Source organism: Sphaerodactylus townsendi, linkage group LG08, assembly GCF_021028975.2.
Source record: "Sphaerodactylus townsendi isolate TG3544 linkage group LG08, MPM_Stown_v2.3, whole genome shotgun sequence".
Taxonomy (NCBI): Eukaryota; Metazoa; Chordata; class Lepidosauria; order Squamata; family Sphaerodactylidae; genus Sphaerodactylus; species Sphaerodactylus townsendi.
In genome coordinates, this window is record NC_059432.1 from 114,809,143 (window position 1) to 114,836,484 (window position 27,342).

A 27,342-nucleotide genomic window follows, 5' to 3' on the forward strand; every position below is an offset into this window, starting at 1 on the left:
CAATCTCAGATCAAAGAGGATCAAGACTGGTAGCCATAAATCGACTTCATAAATCTGTCCAAGCCCCTTTTAAAGCTATCCAGGTTAGTGGCCATCACCACCTCCTGTGACAGCATATTCCAAACACCAATCACAATCAAGCACAGTATTGTCCACTAAGATGAGCAGCAGATCTGAAGGGTCACAAGCAGAAGTTTTTCAGATCAACTACACATAAGCATTCTCTCATTCCTGTCTCTCAAGCTGGACACTGCTACACATATGACTACGTGAACAGGATACAGTGTCCCTTGTCTTGTGAGTTTGCGGTCTTGCTGCTGCCTTTAGTGTTGCAACAGGACGCTATCGTTTTAAAGGACTGGTTTTTCTGCATACAGCATGCCCATATATTGTTTTGTGACTCTAACCTGGCTGACTTTGATTTCCAGTTTTGTTTCACTCTAGTATTCAGTATGTTTGTAAATCTGTTGCGTTTTCTTTGGGTTCATGTTTGGAAATTTGTGCAGGGTTTGCAGCCAGCCAACTTGGAAGACTCAGAACTTCTGAAGCTTCCCTTCTCACTGCAGTTTTCCAGCTGGTGAGGAGCTCTATGTAGCCTCCAAGCACAGACATCAGTTCTGTTTCTGCGCTGCTATTTGGAAGTATCAAAGAAACCCCACCGATTCGGCTGGGCTCAAGCCCTCCTCACCAGATTGCTGGCTGGGATCTTGACAAATCTCTGCCAATTCAGTATTCAGGGCAGGGTACCAAGACCTCGATTCAGACTTCCCATTACCACACTTTCAGCAAACAGCCAGCCACATGTATTGGAACCCCTCTCCAGACTTCACCATGATTGTCAACAGCTGCTCCGCTGGTCACCTGTGGCAAGTAAGAAACTGGCCTCTGGAAATAATTTGGTTCCTTTTTTCCCTCCCTTCCATTTCAGACCTCAAACACCTGGCAAATGTGTGTGGGCCAAGCGATGCCTTCTGTGCACAAATTCAAGCTGTGCTGCTGTGCCACAGGGCAATGCTGTTCACCCCACTCAGGAAAAACAGAAACACCCAAAAAGCTGCAGTTTCTGTGTTCCACATACATACCTTCTCTTCTCTCCCCTAAGGTAAAAAAACAGCATATTGCTTTGGAGAACTTCAGTGTAAATCCATAGACCACACACTGTACGGCAGACTTTCCTGCAGGTATGTACAGTCATCAGGAGTCATGCAAGTTTTGCTCCAAAGCAGACTTGTCTGCAAGTCCTGAGCAATGTCTCCTTAGTGTTTAGAGCTAATGTTTTGACCCTGTATTTTCCTAGAATCATAGAGTTGGAAGAGACCCTAAGGGCCATCAAGTCCAACCCCCTGCCACACAGGAATACATAATTAAAGCACTCCCGACTTATGTTCATCCAGCCACTGTTTAAAAACCTCCAAAGGAGACTCCACCACTCTCCAAGACAGTGTATTCCACAGCCAAACAGCCCTTACCATCAGGAAGTTCTTCCTAATGTTTTGGTGGAATCTCTTTTCCTTCACCTTGACCCCATTACTCCTTGTCCTAGTCTCTGAGGCAGCAGAAAACAAGCTTGCACCCTCTTCAACATAACATCCTTCAAGAAATGAAACATGGCTATCATGTCACCCCTTAGCCTTCTCTTCTCTAGACTAAACATACCCAACTCCCTAAGTCTCTCCTCGAAGGGCGTGGATTCCAGACCTTTGACCAGTGTTGTTGCCTTCCTCTGGGCCTGCTCCAGCTTGTCACCCCTAGCTGGGCACCTTCTTGAATTCTGGTGCCCAGAACTGGACTCCGTATTCAAGGTGAGGTCTAATATTAAAAGTTCCTCCCTTACATACTTAAACACCCAACTTGTCCTGTCATTACTTTCAGTCTGTTGCAACCACCAGGATAATATAATGTATTATTTAAATTTAATATTAAATTTATTATTTATCTATTAAATCTATTTTATCTATTAAATTTTATCTATTAAATTATCTATTAAATTTATCTATTAAATCGATTAAATATTAAATCTATTAAATTTAATAAATAATTAAAAAATAATAATATTGGTTTAATTAAAACACTTATTATCCGCCTTCCTGCCTGATGGAGCTCAAGGGCGAGTGCCAACTTTTGGAGGTTGTTCCATAATCGTGGGGCAGCCACTAAAAGGCCCTCTCTCATGTACCCACCAAACGTGCAGCTTTGATTGATGGTGCAGTCAGGAAGGTAGTTTTCCTCTGATCTTAATTCCCTGGCAGGAATATATTGGAGAAGATGCGCTTTCAGATATCCAGGTTCAAAGCCATGTAGGACTTCAGAGGTCCAAGCCAACACTTTGAATTGGGCTCAAGAACAGATCAATAGCCAGTGCCATTTCTGCAGCTTCCAAGTTGCATATTTCTATTCAACTGGCAACCATTTGCTGTATATATTTTATACAAAGTGAACAAACTTCGAGGGTGCTCACTGGATCAAAGTTTAAGAACTACACACTTAGGGGAAAGGTATGGTTCGCAAACAGATAATGTATTTTCATCTTTACAATGCTTGTATATCTATATATATAAAAAGCAAACTGAGTTTGTTCCTGATGATGTAGCACAGGAACTGCTGGGCCAATTCCTCTGCGAATTCCCAGCCACTGTAGTCAGCCAAGTGAGAGTGTTTTTAGATGTTCACATACCTGAAATCTCACACCTGGCCCAGGTAAAACGCCTTTTTCCTGGCGCTCCATGGTGAAGGACATGCAGCTGGTTGTGTGTAACTGTCAGCCTTAGAATGTTCGTGCAGCTTAGAATGTTCGCTCAGGTGGCCAGATATGAGCAGTGAAAACAGTACATAGGTAATAACTCGAGTGGAAGTGAAACACATACACACTCATGCACACGAGGGAGAGGGAAGGGAGGGAGAGGGAGGGATGCAAGGGAAGAGAAGTGGGGGAGGGGAGAGAGTGAGAGGTGGCATGCAAGGGAGGGGGCCCAGCATCTGGATATGACCCACCCAACCTAGCGGAGGGAGAGGGGAGGGAGGGAGGGGGAGGGGTGGCATGCAAGGGAAGAGAAGTGAGGGAGGGGAGAGAGTGAGGGGTGGCATGCAAGGGACAGGAGGGAGGGGTCAACCAGCCTAGATTCCCTGAATACTGCGGTTACAGTTCAGAAAACCAGGCACGCGTTACTCAGGAGTAAGCTCAGTAAAGCAACCGTGACATACTTTGAATGGCTGCGTCGCGCCCCTTAGAGGGTTTACTCAGAAGTGACACCCATTGCCACCAACCAAACTTACTCCCAGGTAAAGGATCGTGCCCAGCCAGCCCAGATGTGTGGGAGGGGTGCCTTTCCATTCCCCCAAGGAATGCAGTCACACACATCAATGACATCGCACAGTGTCAGGCTGCACGTTTCCATGAGCACGTACTTCTGGCCTCTGCAATTGATTTGCTGCTACTGTTCCTTTTCCATTTCACCACAATAACCCACAGCAACGCGTGGCCGGGTACTGCTAGTAACTATATACAAACTGCTGATTGATTTAGGCCAGCTTAGAGACAGTGCCTCAGCCTTACAGACATTGGTTCGCCAGAATATTTCTGTGAACAGAAGAATTTCTTCCCACAGAACACGACTTTCTTGCTTCTTTTCTCCTCCTGCAGCCTGGACTGCCCTCTCATGCTGTTTCACCCCACACCTGAATTCCAAGGGCATCCTGGCTTCCAAGAGCTCAGTTATGCAGACCAATTGCCTTCCCTTCTACTTGCTCTTTAGTTGCAGGAGATGAACTTCCAGACCTTTCTAAAAACATCATCCTTATTTAGAAGTTGTATTTCAAATCAAGACCTTCAAAGAGGTGACCTTCCCAACCATCCACAAGATATATTGAACTTCTGGGGGGTGTTCTTGTTGTTTCATTTTTTGAGTTACAGCATAAGGTAGAACAAGTTAAAAGAAAAGAAAAACTGAATGATGGCAGACACTTTAGAAATGCATACAAATATTCCTTGCTAGGACCATTCACCTCCTATCCATTGTCAAGAAATATTCTATATTGGCGTAGAAGGTTAAGAGCTCGTGTATCTAATCTGGAGGAACCGGGTTTGATTCCCAGCTCTGCCGCCTGAGCTGTGGAGGCTTATCTGGGGAATTCAGATTAGCCTGGGCACTCCCACACACACCAGCTGGGTGACCTTGGGCTAGTCACAGCTTCTCGGCGCTCTCTCAGCCCCACCTACCACACAGGGTGTTTGTTGTGAGGGGGGAAGGGCAAGGAGATTGTAAGCCCCTTTGAGTCTCCTGCAGGAGAGAAAGGGGGGATATAAATCCAAACTCCTCCTCCTCCTCCTCCTTCTTCTATTACTCTCAGTAAGACTGGATCCGATTTGGACAAGAGTATTAAAGCAACAACCATGTTATAAATAAATTAAACTTTTAACCCCAGGAAGAATTAATGTGGGTCAAAGTAGACAGACTATTCCTGTATAATGGAACCTTGCAGACCCTGGAAATGATGCCCAGTGCTATTGCGTACCTCTAAAAAGGCATCGTGAAGTTCCCGCTTAGTTATGCATAAATCAGAACGAACTACCAAACTATCAGGCTTCTGATGGAGTCTTTGAAATCATGGGCAGGACCTCTGATTTCGTAACCAAGGCTCCGGCTGAAAGGTTTTAAAGTAGGCACACCCTTTACTCAGCCAGCCAGTGAAGCCCAGTTGACTTCTAGAGACAGAAATTAGTCCTCACACTATTTTTTCACATGGCATGTTTTGGGGGGGCAGCGGCACTCTTGATCCCTTCTCCTCCATGCCTATTTTCTTGCTCGGCTTTCTGTGTCTGCCTTTTACCTCCGTTCCTGGAAAGGAGGCATTTGGTCTACGGCTGATAATAAGAGAACCATCGTGAAGTCCACAGTATGACAAACCCAGGTGTATAGAACAACCAGCTTCCTTCGAGGTATGTGAACTTTTTGCAAACTTGATTTTTGGATTTCTCCCAAAAGCAACAGGCTTTGCCGAAAATCTTGAACCATAATACACTTCTACCTTGAACCAAGAGGAAAGGTGGGATGTAAATGTATTACATATATATATATATATATATATATATATATATATATATATATATATATATATATATATATATATATATATATATATATATATATATATATATATACTATATAACTATATATATATATATATATATATATATAAATCAATACTAAAGTAAGCAAAAAACGTAACTTGTCAGATTGTGAGTCTGAGGATCCCCATTTGGATTCAGGTTACGGCACTAAGAGAAGTGGAGTTTACAACAGATATTATTTAGTATTCCTTTGAGATGAGTTGGTTTTCATACCCTGCTTTTCTCTGCCTTTTTTCAAGGAGTCTCAAGCAGCTTACAAACTCCTTTCCCTTCCTCTCTCCACATCAGACACTTTGTAAGGTAGGTGGGGCTGAGACAGTTTGAAGAGAACTGTGACTAGCCCAAGGTCACCCAGGAAGCTTCATGCAGAGGACCTGGTTTTCCAGATTAGAGTCTGCCGCTCAGGTGGGGGAGTGGGGAATCAAACCTGCTTCTCCAGATCAGACTCTGTCATTCTTAGCCACCGCACCATGCTAGCTGTTAGTCATAGGAAGGAAATAAAAGATAAGTGAGGGAAATAAAAGATAACTGGTTCCTGGCAATACTTCAGCCCTGAGCCAAAGAAGATCTCCAGATAATGGGCCTCTCATATAACAGAGATTTACTCTCAACGACTTTGGCCTCACAAACAGACAATGAGGAAGCAAGTCCTGTTTCAGATCTGTACTATGTCTGAATATTTGGGGATTCACTTCTTACCATGCAAGAATAATAACAACAAGAACAACGAAAACCAACAGCCTATTGAAGCTAAATTTCAATCCAGGAGCACCTTAGCGACCAACTAAATTTTCTGGGTATCAGCTCCAGGAATTCAAGGCTCCCTCGGTCAACTGCTTCCTGGGACTCAAGTCTAGCTCTTCCACAACAGACCACAATGGCTATCCTTTGAAACTAACAACAGTATTAGGAAGAAGGACTAGATACTTTTGCCTTGAGATTTTTCCTGCACAGGGATTTTGTGTTTGATCATCTGATCTCCACGCCCGCAACAGGAAGTGGTACAGCCCAGCAAGAGGTTCACTGACTCATCCGCTGCTCATCAAAGCCAGGCCTCAAGAACAAGCCGACAATAGCAAGACAGCATTTTGCAACATGCTACAAAACAAACAGGGGAGTCACCATTTGCTGGAGAGCTTGTCTTGGTACGTTTCCAGGCTCGGTACAAAGACTGCACTTTCTTTACCTGTACTCAGGGGCATAACGAGGGAGCCGTGGGCAAACTGTAGCCCTGGGCAAAACCTGAGTTGAATGCCCCCCCCCCCACCATGGGCGGCCACTCCACCATGACCAAAAAATTTTTTGCACCAGGACATTGGTGCCTGCAGGGGGTGCATTTTTAGACATATCAGCACCAGACTTTCAGCATATCATCAGGAGACTGTCCTTATGCTACTCCCCAAGTTTGGTGAGGTTTGGTTTAAGGAGTCCAAAATTATGGACTCCCAAAAGGGGTGCCCCATCCCCCATTGTTTCCAATGGGAGCTAATAGGAGATGGGGGCTACAGTTTTGAGGGTCCATAACTTTGGCCCCCCTGAACCAAACTGCACCAAAATTGGGGGGTGCCATCATCTCCAGATGATACCCTGAAATTTTGGTGCCGATACATCCAAAATGCACCCCTGCAGAGCTATCCTAGAAATTTGCCCAAGAATCTTTGTTCCTGCATTGAGTTTTCTGCATTGCTGTCAATGGGGGTTACCCAGGCTGTGGGGGGCACATTTCTAGAAGGCACAGTCTCAAAACTTTCAGGGTCTCATCAGGAGACTACCCTAATGATACCCCCCAAGTTTGGTGCAGTTTGGTTCAGGGGGGCCAAAGTTATGGACCCTCAAAACTGTAGCCCCCATCTCCTATTAGCTCCCATTGGAAACAATGGGGGATAGGGGCACCCCCTTTGGGAGTCCATAACTTTGGACTCCCTGAACCAAACCTCACCAAATGTGGGGGGTAGCATAAGGACAGTCTCCTGATGATACACTGAAATTTTGGTGCCACTAGCCTAAACTCTGCGCCCCCTGCAGGTCAAAAATGGAAAACCACTAAAATACCCCAAAACGAACCCAGCATTTTGATGCCCCCCCACAAGGTGATGCCCTAGGCAGCTGCCCACCTTGCCCAATGGGCATTACGCCAGTGCCTGTACTGAAGCGCAATCAAATAAAGAATGGAAGCAGCTCCCTTTGAAAAGCCAAGAAGCACTAATATAACATGTGCAACACAGGAAGTGAGGAACACTGCCGTCCGCTGACTCGGAGGCTGGTGGCACCCAACAGACAGAGAAGTAAGTCATAATCGGAACTGGAATTTAGTCAGAACCAGATTTTAATGTCTCTGTGCAATTCAGAAGAAATGTTCACTTGAAAGAGCGGAACAGCATGGCTGACTACGTGAATTCACCTCAACTACAACAGGCTGAGAAGGGCGTGGGGGGTGAGCGCGGGAGGGGCTATTTGCTTTGTACAGCAATTGAACTACAGATGAAAACAGACAATGAACTGTTGGAGGCTCTCACAATCAATCAACAAGCCGTTGTGGGTTTTCTGGGCTGTGTGGTCGTGGTCTGGTAGTTTTTGCTCCTAACGTTTCACCTGCATCTATGGCTGGCTTCTTCAGAAGTACGCCCTCATTGCGGCCACGGAGAAAAACACATCTCACGATGACATACCTCTGAACATGACTCCTTAGATTAAGATGACATGAATGGGTTACTGTGAAAACCACAAAGCAAAAAAATGTAGAAACTTTTCCACAACAAAATCAACGACAATATCCGGGATTATGCGTCTTGACTTGAGAGCTCACATTCCCTTGCTCCTAAAACAGAAGTTACTCTGCAGTTAAAAAGCGCCAATCGGAACACACGAACAATGACTCGAGAGCACTTTCCTCTTTGAACATTTCACACGCCGGCCAATTGTCACAGCTTCAGCAGGCAGGAAGCAGGATGCACCTAACAGAACTAGAACGGAAGTTTCAAAAAATAAAAAAGTAGACACACACACACACACACACACCCTTAAAAAGACAGGAGGCCAGAGAAGTAAATCAAACTGCTGTGATAATAACTGAAAATGTGGAAAAATAAGTAAGAAAGCAAGTCCACCTTTCTCACTGAGATTCAACGTACAAGTCAAAAACAATACAGTAAGCGTAATAATAAACGTAACCCAACAGTTTTAACAACTGGATTAGAAAACTACAGAACAGCACATCACAAGCAATATAATACAATAAGACAGAAAGGTACGCACAACAGCACCACAAAACTGGATGACAAAGGGATTATTATTTATTTTATTTATTGAATATGATGCCCCATCCTATTCTAACACAAGGCCCGGCTCAGGGTGGCTAACAATAAAATCATTTCAATACAAATCTTGCAACAATAAAACCATTCCATACAATAACAAATATTACGTTCACCAAAGCCATTAAAACTAACTCCCCAAGATGGCCCTCCTCAGACAGATAAAGCGATTTCCCAATTCCTAATATCTCCTTCCCAATCTAAATTTATCTTAATAAAAGAGAAGGAAGAACAGTAAAAAGAACAGAGCCAGGATAGATAGGGGAGAAGGTAGTTACAGAAACAGTTGAAAAGTATAATATAAAAAACGAGCAAAGCTATGAAAGCTTCCTAAAATTTGACAGATTATCTCTGATCACCTCAATGGGACTCAGCTCTTCAGACTCCATTTCTGAAAATTGGGACTCTAGAAGGATACATGCCTCATATTTTCCAAAAGTATGAATGCGCACAGCCAGGTCAGTTGTGCCATGATAGGGAGCCATACTCCTGGCTAAATGGAGACAAAAGAATGCATTTTTTTACAACTCTTCTGGACTTGCTTCTCCAGAAGAGACAGGATTGTGTTGCGCTTTGAAAAGTAGAAGGGGCAAACATTAATCCCTGGAGTTCCTACAGTTACATTCTAAGACAACGCTGCGAGTCAAGAAATATATAGCGTTTTTCAACCTGTTGATAGCGTATATGTATAATGCCGCAAGCAGGCTTGCCAATCCAAGATGCTGTGTAATTAACTTTTTAATCTATATTACATATCACTTTGTAGAATAATTATGCCGTCGAGAGGGCCATTGATTTGAGCGTTATGACTGCTGCTTAAGAAATTACTGCATATACCTGTGTTAAAATTACAAGTATGGGAGAAACTAGACTTCCTAGAGCGCTGCAGTGATAACAAGAGAACTCAGCCTCATCTCGCCGGCTGCAGCTCTTGGGCATCCTCTGCCTACAAAGACTTCACGCCTTACAGACATTCCAATTGGCAAGAACAGCTTGGAAGGGAAATTATTTCATGGGATTCATCACATTCATGATCTTCTGTTGAACTGAACATCCGTGTCAAATTTTAAGGACAATCAAGGTTTAAAATGATAAAAGATCAGTGTGAAGAAGAGTTGGATTTAACACCCCCCCCTTCCTCTCCTGAAAGAAGACTGAAAGGGGCTTACAAACTCCTCTCCCTTCCCTCCCCCCACAACAACAAACACCCTGTGAGGTAGGTGGGGCTGAAAGCGCTCCAAAGAACTGTGACTAACTCAAGGTCACCCAGCTGACATGTGCTGGAGGACACAGGCTAATCTGGACTCCCCAGATAAGCCTCCACAGCTCAAGTGGCAGAGCAGGAAATCAAACCCGGTTCCCAAGATTAGAGTGCACCTGCTCTTAACCACTACACCTCGACATCCATTCCTCTCTCTAACGGGATAGTTAGAATGATACCCACCGGATGTTCCAGAACCACAATGCTTTTGACTCTTTTTGGCCCCTTCCACATACGCAAAATAATGTGTTTTCAAACCACTTTCACAACTGTTTGCAAGTGGATTTTGCCATTCTGCACAGCTTCAGAAAGCTGAAAGCAGTTTGAAAGTGCATTATTCTGCATGTGCGGAATGAGCCTTTCTCATGTTCCCCATTTAATACTAAACCAGGGGTGGCCAAAGTGCAGCTCTTTGCCTCATAATGTGCAGCTCACAGCCAGGGAGGCTGTTTGGTAGAGTGGGTCTCCCTCTTTCCTGGCTTGTCTCCTTCTGTTCACGTTCTTGCCCCTGGCCGTGCTGCTTTGAGTCTCCTGAAGGTATAAAAACCAACTCTTCTTCAAATTAAGTTTATCCCCATCTTTGCTGCTCAGTTCTAATATTTTAAAAACAATTCAGTAGGCATTGTGTACAGAAACAGGAGATGCATATAGAAATGGTTTTTTAGAAACATAATTTCTGTGGGATATCATGGCAGAAAAAGTATTCCTTGGAAAGAGGAATCTCTGGCGGCCTTTGCAGAGCCCCTTCCCAGTGTTTAAAAACCATACAGCGGGACTCCCAACGTCTTTGAGCCTGTCGGCATATTTGGAGTTCAGACCCGGCACGGTGGGCACTGCAACAAAATGGCTGCCAAATAGGGAGAGCAAGCCACAAAATGATTGCCATAGCTTAACTTCAGTAAAACAATGCAGGTCCTTGTAGTACTGTTGCTTCCCATAGTGGTAGCTGATGCCAAAGAGACATTTTGAAAATCTGCACAGACAATTGAATCTCCAATAGCTCACAGCAAAGGTGGAGATTCACAACAAAGATGGAGTCTCACAATTTTTCTTGGAGCAGTAATAGCCAATAATTAACTCTATTTTACATATTTTTTTCTCCACGTTTGATCAGATATTTAAAGACTTAGTCAAGGAAGTACCATTAGCAATATGTGTTTTTTACCCCTTTTGTTTTTAATTTCTGGCAGTCTCATTTAATGTTAGTAAAAATTACATACATGAATAATTATTATGTATGTGTACTTCCTACTATTTAAATAAAAGGTTTGTAACAAAAAGCGTCCATGTAACAATAACAGTGTGTGTGTGACGTCTGTTCATGACTTGTGGCTCTCAAACATCAGAAGTTTATTCTATACGGCTCTTATGTTAAACAAGTTAAACAAGAAATGGGAAATGTTCAAAACTTCCCATACGTACATACTCTGGGTAAAGTAACTATGCTTTGAATAAATGTCTGAATGTTTATCCTATTTTGTTATAAGCCTTGATTTAACAGCCTTCTTCGGCTAAGAGGTTTTATTTGTTTAAAGCATCTGTACCCCGCCTTTCCCTAAGGATCAAGGTGGCTTACACATGCAATAAAAAACTGCAGGGAATAAAATTCACTAATTAAACCACTATAAAATCACCCACATAAGCAAACCACAGCAAAGACTATAACTACTGGCACAGAAATGTGGTATAGAAGCAAGCAATAATGAATACAAAACATCTTGTAATATTAAAAGTGTGCCAGTGTTACATTCATTCTAAATATGCCAGAAGACATCTCTAAGTTCAATGTTAATAAAACACCTAACAGAAAACCCTCATACACATTTCTAAGTTATTTTTGTTGATAGAGGAGCACTTCGCCATGTGAGTCAGCCCCTGCGCTCTGAAATGTACAGCCAAGAGACAGGTTTGAGAACTGGTCCCAAGTCTCTGGTATCAGACTCGAATCTTTCTATTAAAATTCTTTACATATGGATACGGGGGAAAAAACGGCCACACATTCGGAGCATGCACGACTAGACACACTCCTGAGAGAGATATCCCCTCTTCCAAATGAAAACATTCATGTGAATTAGCAATCCCAAACCTGTAAAACTGTAGCAAGGAGAGAACGGGGCTTAAAAATTGACAGCATATTAAAATAAAGGCTTCCAAAAATGCTTCAAAACAATTGCAAGTATATCACAAGGCCAGCTGTAAAACAGATGAAGCCTCTTACATCTCTGAGTTAAGACCACACTTACTGGGATTGTTCAGTTTACCAAAAAAAAACACACAACCAAACAAACAAATATGGAGAGACACAAAAGAGGGTTATAAAATTATGCACGGGGCAGAAAAAAACAGACAGGTTTCTCTCTCTCTTTCTGAAGATACTGGTGGGATTTGTAGTCCATGAACATCTGGAGAGCCGCAGGTTGCAGACCCCTGTTCCAGTGGAAGGACCTGCATGAATATCACAGGACTCAAGAAGTCAGGGAGCTGGTCAGGTGGCAGATGCCCTTCATCTGGCAGGGAAAGCAGAACCTGCCCACCAGAAGGGCAGTCCCTCAGCGACACGTGGTTCAGATGGCACGAGTGTAGCGGCAAGACAGCACACAGGCCCTGGAGCAAAATACTATGCAGTGGCTCAGGACTGGTTCTCCCAGACTGCCTGACTACTAGGATCAGGGAGAATAACCGGTTGCAGAGTCCAGACTTGGGCTGTAACTTTTTAAGGCTTTTGAATTTTATCAGAAGTTCCCGCAGTTTAATGGACTGAATCTCAATTTTATCCTACTCTGTGGCTTAGTTCAGAAAGCACACAAAACCATGGGCTAAATGAAACAGTGGCTAGCATACTTCCGTGAGAGCCACTCCACTAATAATTGATAACTACCCATGCCAAATGAGGCTCTAAAACGGTGAGCTGAAGTTGGTTTACAGAAGAAGAAGAAGAAGAAGAAGAAGAAGGAGGAGGAGGAGGAGGAGGAGGAGGAGGAGGAGGAGGAGTTTGGATTTATATCCCCCCTTTCTCTCCTGTAGGAGACTCAAAGGGGCTGACAATCTCCTTACCCTTCCCCCCCCCCCACAACAAACACCCCGTGAGGTGGGTGGGGCTGAGAGAGCTCCGAGAAGCTGTGACTAGCCCAAGGTCACCCAGCTGGCATGTGTGGGAGTGTATAGGCTAATCGGAATTCCCCAGATAAGCCTCCACAACTCAAGCAGCAGAGCGGGGAATCAAACCCGGTTCCTCCAGATCAGAGTGCACCTGCTCTCAGCCACTACGCCACTGCCAGCCTCAATTTTCACACAGCGTGGAAATGCTGACCTCCCAGTTTGTTCTCCTGCACCCCCCTCGTTGCAGAGCAGGTTGAGATATGTGTCAACCTCTGTGGTGGAAAAGAGCAAAGAGACGAAAGGTGGCGCAGGTGTGGGAGCCCCACCTCTGCTCTGGACCTGTGGAAGCTCTCAGGCAGCTGGTGCAGGGGCTTCTATGGGATGGAGCAAGTATGGCAAGCCCCCAGGGGAAACCCTGCCCAAGAGCAGGCGAGGAAGGGATGGATAGAAGACACCCATCATGCAGCCAGTGGAAGAGAGGGTATGACACTGGGCCATCCCATGGGGCACAATACTAGAACCAGGGGGCATCCATTGAAAATGCTGGGGGAAGAATTAGGACTAATAAAAGGAAACACTTCTTCACGCAACGTGTGATTGGTGTTTGGAATATGCTGCCACAGGAGGTGGTGATGGCCACTAACCTGGATGGCTTTAAAAGGGGCTTGGACAGATTTATGGAGGAGAAGTCGATTTATGGCTACCAATCTTGATCCTCTTTGATCTGAGATTGCAAATGCCTTAACAGTCCAGGTGCTCGGGAGCAACAGCCGCAGAAGGCCATTGCTTTCACATCCTGCATGTGAGCTCCCAAAGGCACCTGGTGGGCCACTGCGAGTAGCAGAGAGCTGGACTAGATGGACTCTGGTCTGATCCAGCTGGCTTGTTCTTATGTTCTAATGGCATCCCACCAGCATCTCTGGGCCCCTCAGGCCAGAGGAGGAACCCTCCAAGGTAGAAGGAGACAGAGAGGTAAGGAAGGTAAGGTCTGCACATGACATTCAATCACCTCTGTTACTCCCTCTCCAAAGGACCATGTCCCCTTTCAGAAGGCTTTAAAGGAGACTGGGGGCTGCCCTGTCCACGGGAAATCCTCTAAAAGGCAGGAAGCAAGGTAGCCAGGGAAGAACCAGAGTTCCTCTGTGGCACAGGCGGAGAGAAGTGGGGTAACAGAGAGGAGGCCCGGGATGTGTTCAAGCAACAAGTCTGAGGCTTTCCTGCAGCCAGCCCAAAAAGGATGCTGGAGGATGCACCAGCTCTGGGCTCTGACCCACTGAAGATCCCCCGTAAGTCAAATCCTAGCTTCACAAGCCCGTGCTTTCGTTGGATGCTTTTATGATGAAAGCCTCCTCCAGTTGCTTTTTGGTTTGATTTTATTGTACACCACCTTGGACCTTTGTAGCTTATAAATCCTCAAACAAAAAATTTAATTGACTCTGAATGGTCAGATCCGCTAGGATGTCAACAGGCCCAAATGGAAACTCACGTGTGGGGGTGGGTGGGTTGTCAGACATTTAGAGAGCATCCCAAAGGCATTTGCAAAGCACTGAACCCGGGCCCTCCGCCTGGGTGTGAAATAATGCTCGCTGAACAAATGGAACGGCCAGCCATGCATCAAAACCTCTGCTCCTCCAAATCTCTTGGTAAAATCCATTTTGTCCAACATTCTTCGGCTAAATTGATTACAGCTTTATCCATTACTCCCATTCCTCTTCAGCTTTTAACCATCTGTGCACATTCTGCCCAATTTAAGATTCAAATCTGTAGAAGCACAGAATGGGGCCACAGACTGCAAGTGCCTTCAACAGCAGGCGGAGATCATAAACCTTTACACGTACCGTGCCATGATTTCCCTACAAAAGAAAACACCAATGATGTCTCTGCTGCTGTTTAAAACCTCGTCAATTAACGAAAAAGGTATTTGTTCGCAATCAAATGCAAGAATTAGCTTTTGGTGTTTTACTTCATAGAATTAGCACATAATGACAAGCTCTGAAAAGCACCTTGTAAACATTAGTTAAATGTTCCAATGCCTCAAAAGCTTAGGAAACAGCTAATCACAGTAATTTCTTACTACAGTCCTTGGCTATTTATTCTAGGGTCATTAATGAAGCCGGATTTGTACGGGGGGGGGGGGGGGTCAATCAACTACGCATGCAAAGATTTATCGTGGATTACCCCTTGATTTGATTAATTAAGCCAAGCCCTTTCAAAAGACAATCTGCATATCCAAGCACACACTTGAGACCATTTAAAATGTTAAAGACGTTGCTTCTATTGTCTGTTTGTTTCTGTTTGCCTCTATCACCAAGGGCCAAATACTTGAAGTCTGACTTGTCAGAAGAGCCAATAAAAACTGGCAGCGAGAATTGTGCTTTGAGGTTTGTTTCATACTGAGGCTCGGTCATGGACAAACTGGTCTTTTGGCTTCAGTTCTCCACGGTAAAATAGGAATGCCTTTACCTGGCCCTGACCTGCATGGCTCAGGCTAGCCCGATCTTGCCAGATCTCAGAAGCTAAACAGGGTTGGCCCTGGTTAGTAGTTGTATGGGAGTACACCACAGATGTCCAGGGTGGCTATGCAAACGCAGGCAATGACAAACCACCTCTGAACATCCCTTGCCTTGAAAACCCTACAGGGCCACTATAAATTAACTGCAACTTAATGACACCAATGATCAGGCCATGACCTGGATAGCCCAGACTAGCCCAATCTCTCATCAGATCTCAGAAGCTAAGCAGGGTTGGCCCTGGTTAATAGATGGATGGGAGACCACCAAGGAAGTCCAGGGTTACTACACAGTGGCAGGCAGTGACAAACCACCTCTGAACATCTCTTGCCCTATGGGATCTTCACAGATCAGCTGCAACTTCATGACACTTTATACACACACCTTTACCAGGTTTGTTGACTATTAGTTACTGACTGATGCAGCAGCCATAGAACTGTTGTGGAACCACATACCTCATCCCTTGCTGGGCCTCCAAAGGAACTGGTTGACCCCTGTGGGAGACAGGATGCTGAACCGGATGGACCAGTGGGCTGATCCAGCAAGGCTCTTCTGATGTTCTCATGAAGGCCTCAGCCTCTATGCCCTGTCACTGGATCTCAAAAGGAACTGGTTGACCCCTGTGTGAAGCAGGAAGCTGAACTAGATGGGCCCTCAGTGGGCTGATCCAGCAGGGCTCTTCTTAACTTCAAGGCATCTGGGCACTCCCGCGTCAGGTCGTTTTGCCTCTTGTCACTGTTCCAAAGTCACCTTTCTCTTCCATTGTAGTCTTGGATGAAGCAAAGGAACAGGCTAGTTCTCACCTTTTTTCTCTTGGGACTTTTGTCCTGCAAGCCAGCTGAGACAGCACCCCCACATCTCGTGGAGGAGGGTTGCCTCAGCTGGCTCGCGGGCCTCATACGCTCTCTCAAGGCAGCTACCTCGGAGCTGACCCCAATGGAAACTTTCTACCAGAAGCCAATAGGGATGGCTATTTATAGTTCCAGTTTATTTAAAAATATGAACCATTTCTCAAAGAAAAAGGCCACTGTAAACCTTTTTAAAAGTTTTTTTTTAATCCCTTGGTTTTATACACACACTGGTGTGGAACGGCAAACAGAGCATTTGACTTGAATCAGAGAGACTGTGGTTCAACTCCTTGCTCAGGCAAGATGGCTTCCGAGCCTGCTCAGTCTTGTCCATCTCGTGGGGCCCTTCTGAAGATTAAATAATCCCATCCATGTCATCCGGAGCTCTTTGAAGAAAAGCACAATGCAAAGGGGGTACAAATATCTACAAAATTACATTGCCTGTATTGACACGGATTCTGAAACTCCACACCAAAGGGTTGTTTTTTGGGTTTTGGCTTACATTTTCAACTTTGAAAATCATTTTGGAATAGAGCTGGATGGATGGACAGTGAGAACATCTGTGAAATGGGACAAGGTGTAACAGGCAGAGGATCTTTGCCGGTTGTTTAACATCTTCCCAGAGGATTTATCTTCCCCTTCCTGTCTCAGGTACTTTCTAAAGCCTGGGCGTGGCCTAAGGCTCTTTAGCAGGAAGGGAAAGAGAAGGAAGAGGAAGATCTTTCCTAAAGATACCGCTTCCAGTCTCCAGTACCCTATAAAGCCCTGGCTGCATCCAAAGGGCCCCTGGGCTGCGGTTTGAAGCTGGCGTCTTCCATCAAGCCAGGCAGACTAGAGTCACTGGAGACTGTTTTCCTGTTTGGTTTGTTTGCTGCTGCGCTCTGGTTTATTTATGAACTGTTTTCTCACAACCTGCTTTGGGTCCTTGTGGGAAAAAGCAGAATATAAATTCTCCAATAAATATGGCAAAAAGCAGTAGATAGCAATGAAAGTGACTGATTCTGCAAAACCTAACCCCTCCATGGAAACCCCCTCATTTTCAATTCAAATCAACCGAGGCTAGAGTCAGGTCTGTGAGACAACAGCAAAGACACACACACACACACACCATTTAACGAGAGTCAGGCAGGTAGCAGTTTGGCCTGAAGCAGCTGACAAAAGATTTCGGTCCAGTTGTACCGTTAAGACCAACATGGTTTCACTCTTGGTAAAAGCGTTTGTATGAACATACCAAGAATAAAACTTCATTGGCCTTAAAGGAGCCACTGGACTCAAACTATTTAAACACAAATTTTAAGATAATCAGATAGGACAGTGGTGGTGAACCTTTGGCACTCCAGATATTATGGACTACAATTCCCATCAGTCCCTGCCAGCATGGCCAATTGGCCATGCTGGCAGGGGCTGATGGGAATTGTAGTCCATAACATCTGGAGTGCCAAAGGTTCGCCACCACGGAGATAGGACTTTGTGATTGCTTACTCTAAAAAAACTCAACAGGCACTCCAGACTATCCAAACATTCACAGCTACTATTAAAAACCATGCAGTAAAAGGAAAGTAACCACAGTTTACTCTGCGGCAATGCTCCACAGCACAGAATCCCTGAACTTGCAACGTACCCAAGTTTACAGCAATTTATGCCCACGCATAGCTTTGCAAGTTTTGGGAGAACGGAGGGACAAAACGAACACTCGCTGCTCATTGCTGTTGAGGGAAATGTTTCTTGTGAAAAGAAACACACTTCTAAAAAGACGCCTTTTCACCCTCCCGTTTTTCCTGCCTCTGAACAGGAAATGACGATGGGGCATGGGTGGAGGAAGAAAGAACTAACATGAAAGGAAATGCTTTTTACATAAGAAAGCAACCCAACTCCGTGCAACAATTACCAATGAATCACCACCAGCTGAATGTCAACATTTTTTGAAAACCCTGTGCACAGCCACTTGTGCGTGGCCAGAAAGCAACAGATCGGGTCCTCGGCATTATCTGAAAGAAGGAAAGGGGACGACATATAGCAGAGACCATCCACTGCTCCTGCTTTTGGGTCACTAAAATTTTGAACTTCTTGGTCCCTGTATGAAGAAGGTCCAGATACTAGCTCTGGGGATGCAAGACAGAGTCTTGGAATCAAGTTAGCTGATGCACCCAAACATGCTTGTGCATTCATAATTTGTGATCAACTTTGTAAGGTGGACACAAAACCATCTTTTGTAAAGTATTTCGACTTAGGTACGGGGAGGCAATTTTTCTCACCACAGATGATTAACAACTGACAAGTTTGATCAACGGTGTGCAATTGTTTCAAAGATTACAAAGCAGAGACAGGTGCCCCGCCTTGTATTCACTACAATGCATACTGAAATGCTATACTATCACTATACCATATTTCCTTAGCATTACTGTGTTTGGTGCTGCAATGACCCAATGTGAATTCTACCCAAACAGGACACTAAAATTTAAGAGAGATGGGATGGCGTTTTATAAGGAAGAAATTAAAAATTCATTCCCTGTCATCGGCTCATTCCGCACATGCAGAATAATGCACTTTCAAACTGCTTTCAGTGCTCTTTGAAGCTGTGCGGAATGGCAAAATCCACTTGCAAACAGTTGTGAAAGTGGTTTGAAAACGCATTATTTTGCATGTGCGGAAGGGGCCATCCATTGCAAGCAACCAACAGTTGACAGCTGTCAGGCATACAATGCAAGAGAAGGCATTGGCTGGGTTAATATTCACCCAGTTCAATTTCTCTCACAATCACCGTTTCAGAGGGTAGTCATATTGGTCTGCAGTAAATAGCCGAATTTGAGTCCAGTAGAACCTTATAGAGACCAGCAAGATTTTCAGAGTATCACCTTTTGACTCTCAAACGCTTATATTCAAAAAATCTTGTTGGTCTCCAACACACTACTGGAAGTGAACAAAGTTCTCATAACCGTTACACTTTTATTAAAATAGCGGTATAGGGAATCACAGAAAAATACTGTCTTTTAAATCACTTTATTCAAAATACAGTCTTTTTATCACTTTATTAAAGGTGTCCCCTAGACATTTCCTCTCACTGCCTCTACTGACTGATCTTTTTTCCAATGTTTAACACCTCATTATTACAAAACTCTTCAGGACAAAAAAGGACGGGACGATATGTCACTGCCACCTGAAATGCCAATATTCATTTATTTAGGCTAGGAGTCCACCAAGTATTTTTGGGAAGCTTTCAGGGCCACGTAGGGGTTTTGTCCACCAAGGATTCCGATTTACTACTGCAGATTTGATTGGCTGGGCAGATTCTGTTTTAATGGGGCTTTGCCAGTAGCTGCCACCACAGCATAAAGATCTGCACTGAGTTACTTAAGTTAATCTGTGGCACTCATTTGGTGGCTAGCTCTGCCTCCTGGGCAGAGGCATGGGGGGGGGAATGGCGTCTGGGACAACACCTGCCCCCCACCCCACCCCCGTGCCTCACTGAGTGGGAGCCTGCTGCAGGCTGCCCCCCGGCCTGGCCCTGCCAGGCTGCTCCTTCAGCCGGTGGAGGCTCCGCCAATTGAAGGAGCAGCCTGGCGGGACTGGGCCGAGGGCAGGGGGGGCAATTATCCACCCACCCCCCACATGACCAGCTGGTGTGCGCCCGGGGTCATATGACCCATGTCCCCGTGAGCGCTCCACCCCGCTCCTGGAGCAGCCATTTTTTGGCAGTCATTCTGTTGCTGCACCACACCATGTCAGAATTCTGAATGTGCCCACAGGTTCAACAAGACTGGACACCCCCGAGTTAGACATTTATACAATCTTTCTCTTCCCAATGGGGACAAACGCAGTTTACAACAAATCTTCTCGCTTCCTCCAGCGTCATCTCGTAGCAAGCACGTGATGAGGGAGAGGAGGCTACGAGGACGTGACTGGCTCGTTGGCATGCAGTCTGCCAGAGGGGCGATCCAAATCCGGATCTCCCAAATTCTAGCCAAACGCTCCAACCGTTATAGCAGGATGGACAGAAGATAAACACTTCCTATTTCATGCCTCAATTCCATGGAAACACAATATATTCTATTTTCAGAGAAGGCCCACTTGGCCTGCAGTTGCGCTGCTTCGGCCTTTTAGCCGGAGAGGGGAGGAAGTTGGTGAAAGGACTTGGCACAAAGTCTCCACACAAACATACTTAATAAAAAGGGCCTTCACTTCAGCCAAGAGGCAATGCCGGCCCCCTCCCCCAAGTCACATGAGCAGCACTAATGATAGCTGACATTTTACAAAATGGAGAAGGGGAGAAGGGGCAAAGGGTGGGCCGGGGGGGGGGGGCGGGCATGGTCACTGCACTTTCTCCTGAGCAGAGCAGCAAATGAGAGAACAGAAGCCAATATCGATTCTGAGGGAATCAGAGCAGACGAGAATGGGTTTTAAAACTTTACTACGCTGTACGGTCCTGCCAACCTCGAGGGTTCCAAATTATGTGCTGGGCTCGAGGAGGCCACGGTAATTGAAGCCAGATGATATGGGACTCCGCCCTGAATGCATTTAATTGGGACCCTAAATACCACTGATTTCAATGAAATTAATTTTCAGGAGCACAAGCATAAGACTGGAGCTACAGTGCGATTCTATTCACATTCTACGCTCTAGCTGCATACCGCAGCCGCATTTGGACGCTGCCACAGTTATTAAGCACATGAGCTCTGAACCGGAAAGTTCTCAGATCAAACCTCAGCTCAGCCAGTTCAACTTCTGAGGTGGCCTAAGGTAATCCTCTCTCTCTAACCCCTGTCTGCAATAGGTGGATAATACCTAAGTCAGAGGTGTCCAACTCTGGCACTTCAGATGTTCATGGACTACAATTCCCATCAGCCCCTGCTGGCAAGGCCAATTGGCATGGCCCATCAGCAGGGGCTGATGGGAATTGTAGTCTATGAACATCTGAAGCGCCGGAGTTGGACACCTCTGACCTAAGGCCTTTCTTAACGAAACTGTCACGATTTCTGAGCAAGGGTGTGTGAGCGCTGGAAGCCACAAAATGTTATGCTCCAACAAATCTGTTCTTCTTCAAGATGCAACAAGACTCTCTCTTTTTTTGGTGCAAAAGGCTAACATAGCTGCAGCACTTGAATTTGAGGAAGTTAGCAAAACAATTTGAAACCTCGAGGATGGGCGCTCATGTTTTTCTTCAAAACTACAAGGATGAGATTTCTCAAAGTTCTATCTTAGGTTTCTGAAATCTCCTGAAAAATCAAGAGCATAGATTTTTTCAACCACTATGCATCACAAATTTTAAGAACCGCCACTATGCCACAAGGGACATGTGGTAGCCTGATAAACGATTTGAAAACACATTTAATGGGGAAAAGCATGTTAACAACTTTCAAAAACAACTCTGTGATAGACTCAGCATTATTCATAGCTTAATACCAATAAAACTGTCTGAAGGTCACCCAGCAAATTCATGGCTGACACCACCGGGATTTGAAGCGAGGACACTCAGGTTCAAGTCCCCCTCAGTTACGTGAGTATTTTTTTTAAAAAAATACCGTTTTTCAATGATGCATTCATAGAATGCAGCCACAGATAATCAAATCTACTGGGAAATGAAGTATAAAAAGACTCACAAAGCTCTTACAACTTTTAAGTGTGTAACAAACAGAAATAGAAGAGTTTAGAGAAGAGAAGAGTTTGGATTTATATCCCCTCTTTCTCTCCTGTAAGGAGACTCAAAGGGGCTGACAATCTCCTTGCCCTTTCCCCCTCACAACAAACACCCTGTGAGGTGGGTGGGGCTGAGAGAGCTCCGAGAAGCTGTGACTAGCCCAAGGTCACCCAGCTGGCATGCGTGGGAGTGTACAGGCTAATCTGAATTCCCCAGATAAGCCTCCACAGCTCAGGCGGCAGAGCGGGGAATCAAACCCGGTTCCTCCAGATTAGAGTACACGAGCTCTTAACCTCCTACGCCACTGCTGCTCCTACGCCACTGCTGCTCCTTAGATTTATACTTCGCCTTTCTCTCTTGTAAGGAGTCTCACGGTAACTTACAAATTCCGTGGCTTCCTTTCTCCACCACAGTGGAGTTTAATCTCTCCTCTTTATCAACAGGTATTATTCAGTATTCCTTCAAGTTTGAGTTGGCCTTTCTCTATTTTTTTTCAAGGTGTCTCAAAGCAGCTTACTAACTCCTTTCCCTTCCCCTCACCATATCAGACACCTTGTAAAGTAGGTGGGGCTTACAGAGTTCGGAGAGAACGGTGACTGGCCCAAGGTCACCTAGCAGAGTTCATGTGAAGGAGTGGGGAAATAAACCCAGTTCTCCAGATTAGAGTCCACCTATTCTTAACCATTACCCCTGGTTGGTCATAACCATGTATCTAATAATGCACAGTAAACACTGTCCTTCCAAATAATACAACGTAAGCACTGTCTTTTTGGCCATTGGCTCATATTCCCTCCTCCTCTGCTATTTGACTGTACATATGGACTGTTCATCTACATTCCATGCATCCTACACAGACTCTCGTAGAAAGGACTGTAAATACTTGATGCAGTTTGCAACGTCTCACCCATTTAAATATTGGCTTCCATATACAGGCTCTGTTCATTTGCTTGAATAAGCATACCATGAAATTGGCAGTTACTACACTCTTTTAAAAAATCCAAGTTTCTCAATCCCATATTTAGAGTGGAAGATTCAGCTGCACAAGGCAGCAAACACCTGACACACTATCAGCTCATAGCAGTTATCTGAGGGGTGAAAGTAGTCTTCACTGAGCCTCAAAGGTGCCAGTCCTTCTGGCTGCATGATCCAGGGATCCATCTTTTGCCATTCCACAAATGTTTCTGGGTCCAGAACCTCATTTGCACACCCTGGTCTACCAGCCTGCTTCACACATGTCCTTTTACTCTTCCATGAGCCATCACAGCTCACACATATTTGGAGAGGTTGTAGCTCAGTGGAACAGCTTTGCCAGCAGAAGATCTCTGGTTTGATCCCGGGCATCTCCAGCTGAAAGGGCCAAGTAGTATGAGGTGGGAAAGACCTCTCTGCAAGCAACCCGGGAGAGCTGCTACCAGTATGATGATGCAATACTGACCTCAATGGACTCATTCCATATGACGCAACTTCCTGTGTGCTTAGATACACCAACCTTCCACTACATTTTATTCTGAACCTCTGGAACTCTTCTAGAACAGTGTCACTGACGTATCATCAACCCACTCATACAGCATTTTTTTTTGCATCATCTCGGACAGCCTCCGAATGGAAAGGGCTGGTTCGGCAGCTTCCTAAAGCCAAGCCAATGTCAAGCATAACAGCATCGTTTTCTTTCTCCCGTTACCTTTGCTTCCCCTTCTTTTCAGCCTTTCCTTTTGTCCAAAATGTCGACCTCATGCTGCTTGAGGAAGGGGCCTGCTTAATGTTTGTGTGACTCTGTGAATGTAGTCAAGCATACCAACAGTGCTATATAAAGTTACCACCAGTCCATCAGAAATCTGAAGCTGACAATGCTGGTTGCACACGGCCAAACTTTCTTCTCTTATGTTCCAGTAAGCAAGTGGCACTAAACCACAAGTACAACAACAAAATGACAGTATTACTGCAACCAGGCCCAAATGCATAGTGAGCCATTTTCCCTTCCTGGAACCAAACTTACTTCACTTATGTCAATCTGCATAATATCTGCATAACATCAATATTAATATTATATTAATAACTCATCCCTATCCTCTTTTACTGACTTAAAGTAAATACATAAGATATATACTGGCTGCTGCGGGGTTTCTGGGCTGTATGGCCATGGTCTGGTAGATGTTGCTCCTGATGTTTCGTCTGCATCTATGGCTGGCGCCTTCAGGGGCACGTTCACACATTGCCATTGAGAGAAACACATCTTACCACGACATTCCTCTGAAGATGCCAGCCATAGATGCAGGCGGAATGTTAGCAGCTAAAACTACTAGACCACAACCACGCAGCCTGGAAACCCCACAACAGCCAGTTGATTCTGGCCCTGGAAGATTTCAACAATACAGAAGATACGCACATCATATCATGAGTTTAACACAAGCAAATTAAAAGAAAACAGGATATTTAAAATACAAAATATAAGACAGATGCAGAGATAATAAACTTAGTAGTAGCCTCTTAGATCTTTTGATGACGCAATTTTATAGCACCTCTCAAACATTTCATTAATAACAACCGCGCCCCAATCTGCAGGGAGCTGTTCTGCTTTTGTGCGGCCAAAGTTTCTCTCCTTAGTTACTCTGGAAAATAGTGTGATGAGTGGTTAACAGAGGCAGGCGCTAGAGAACAGAGCTTGTTTCCCTGCTCCTCCACAATGGAGCCAGCTGGGAGACCTTGGGCCAGTACCAGTTTTCTCCAAACTCTCTCAGCCCCACCAACCTCACAAGGTGTGTATTCTGGGGAGAGGAAGGAAAAGGAGTTTGTAAGCTGCTCTAAGATTCCTTATAGGAAGAGAAAAGTGGACTATAAAAAACCCAACTTTTTCTATCTATCTACCTATCTAGGCACAGGTGTCAAACTCGTGGCCCTCCTGATGTTACAGACTACATTTCCCATCATCCCCTGCAAGCATCATGCTGGCAGGGGATGATGGGAACTGTAGTCCGTAACATCTGGAGGTCCGCAAGTTTGACACCTGTGATCTAGAGCGTCAGAGTGGAGTAGTGATTAAGAGCAATGGAACTGGAGAACTGGGTTTGACTCCCTGCTCCTCCACATGAAGCCTGCTGGGTGACCTTGGTCAAGTCACCGTTCTCTCCAAACTCCCTTAGCCCCTACCTGCCTCACAAGGTGTCTATTGTGGGGAGAGGAATTGAAGGCTGACCTCGGTTAGGAAAGGGCAGGATGCAAACATCAATGAGAAAAGGAGGAGGGGGAGGAAGAGTTTGGATTTATACCCAACTTATGCAAACATAAATAAGAAGAGAAGGAGGATGAGTTTGGATTTATACTCCCCTTATGCAAACATAAATAAGAGAAGGGGGAGGAGGAGGAGGGGGGGAAGAGTTTGGATTTATACCCCACTTATGCAAACATAAATAGAGGAGGAGGAGGAGTTTGGATTTATACCCTGCTTATGCAAATATAAATAAGAAGAGGAGAAGGATGAGTTTGGATTTATACTCTCCTTATGTAAACATAAATAAGAGGAGGAGGAGTTTGGATTTATATTCCACTTTTCTCTCTTGTAAGGCGGTGCACAAGAACAGACGGTGAGCCGTCTAGAGACTCCTCACAGGAGGGAATTGTGGGGTATAAATCCAAACTCTTCTTCATCCTCACCCTCCTCACTGTGCAGAGGGGTGCCACTGACACCCCACCTGCTGCTCCCCACGAGGCTGCCAACTAAATAAGACGAGGGAGGAGGAAGAGTTTGGATTTATATCCCGCTTATGCAAACATAAATAAAAAGAGAAGGAGGATGTTTGGATTTATATCCCACTTATGCAAACACAAATAAGAGGAGGAGGATGAATTTGGATTTATACCCTGCTTATGCAAACACAAATAAGAGGAGGGAGGAGGAAGAGTTTGGATTTATACCCCACTTATGCAAACGTAAATAAGAAGAGGAGAAGGAGGATGTTTGGATTTATACCCCACTTATGCAAACACAAATAAGAGGAGGAAGAGGAAGAGTTTGGATTTATACCCCACTTATGCAAACGTAAATAAGAAGAGGAGAAGGAGGATGTTTGGATTTATACCCCACTTATGCAAACACAAATAAGAGGAGGAAGAGGAAGAGTTTGGATTTATACCCCACTTATGCAAACATAAATAAGAAGAGGAGAAGGAGGATGTTTGGATTTATACCCCACTTATGCAAACACAAATAAGAGGAGGAAGAGGAAGAGTTTGGATTTATACCCCACTTATGCAAACATAAATACCAAGAAATAAATCCAAACTCTTCTTCTTCATCCTCCTCCTCCTCATTGAGCAGAGGGGCGCCACCGACACCCCCACCCCCACCTGCCGCTCCCCCCGAGGCCCCCTCCTCCCGGCCCCTGAAGAAGCAGGTGCGCCGCTTGCCAAACTTGCACCGTTGAAGGGGGGGGGGGGGCTGAGGAAACGGGGGCGCCGCCAAGGTCCGCCCTTGAGCCCGCTGGAGACCGTTGGGCGCCCCCCTCCCTCCCTCCCTCCCCCCCCCCCGCCAGGGCCGGGGTCTCCCCCTCCTCACCGGCCTGCGTGGTGTCGCTGAGGTCGTGTCCGGCGGCGCTGCCCCGCGGGTAGTCCCGCAGCTTCCTGCCGCTGAGGCTGAGGGCGCCGCTGGCCGCCGCCTCCTCCAGCGCGCGCTCCAGCGACCGCGTCCACGACGACGGCCCCGCCGCGGCCCCGCCCGCGCACGGCCCCGACGCCAGGCCCCCGCCGTTGCCGCCGCCGCCGCCGCCGGCCATGAGCGCCCCGGGACCGCCGACGACGACGACGACGCCGCCGCCCTCAGCCGCCGCCGCCGCCGCCAACACCGCGGCCGCCATTTCCCCACCCCCCTCGCCTCCCTCAGCCGCTCCGGCCCAGCGCGCATGCTCCGGACGCTCGGACGGGGCGCGGGAGGGCGCCTGCGTGCGGAGGACGGGCGGAACGCGGCTGGCGGGGTGGCGTCGGGAGGCGAGGGCGCATGCGCAGAGGCCGAACGGGACACAAGATTTCTGGAGCGGTACCTTTCCAGCTGTAGATGTAAATATCTATATCTCTCCATATATCTATTTCTATTTGTACATCTGCCAGAGGTGGGATTCAGGGGGTTCCAAAGGCTCTGTAGAACCTGTTGTTAAAATTTAAAATATCACTTTTTTAATACTTAAAATATTTTTAATTAAGTATTTTAATATTTTTAATACTTAAAATAAAAAAGTGATATTAAAACATATATTTTAATACTTTTTAACAGTTATTATTTGAATCCCACCACCATTGGAACCTGTTGTTAAAATGTTTGAATCCCACCACTGCATCTATTGCTGTATATATCTACCAGTCTCTATATCCAACCATATCTTTCCAACTATAGACCTCTCTCTATATCCATATCTATCTATACATCTATCTCTCTATATCTATATACCTATCTCTACATCCAACCATCTCAGTATCAGCTCTATCTCCAATTGTCTGTCTTTTTGTGCGTGTGTGAATATATAAATACACACACACACATACGTAAAGTATCCTTTC

General features: G+C 45.5%; 1 protein-coding gene across 1 annotated transcript in view; it reads right to left on the reverse strand.

Annotated features, from left to right (window-relative positions):
* Positions 1-26,564, reverse strand: part of LRCH3 (leucine rich repeats and calponin homology domain containing 3) — a 115,798-nt gene extending 89,234 nt beyond the window's left edge. Inside the window, exon 1 of the mRNA XM_048506984.1 lies at positions 26,348-26,564. Coding sequence (XP_048362941.1) covers positions 26,348-26,564 — 217 coding nt within the window. The remainder of the gene's footprint in view (positions 1-26,347) is intronic.
* Positions 26,565-27,342: the final 778 nt, after the last annotated feature.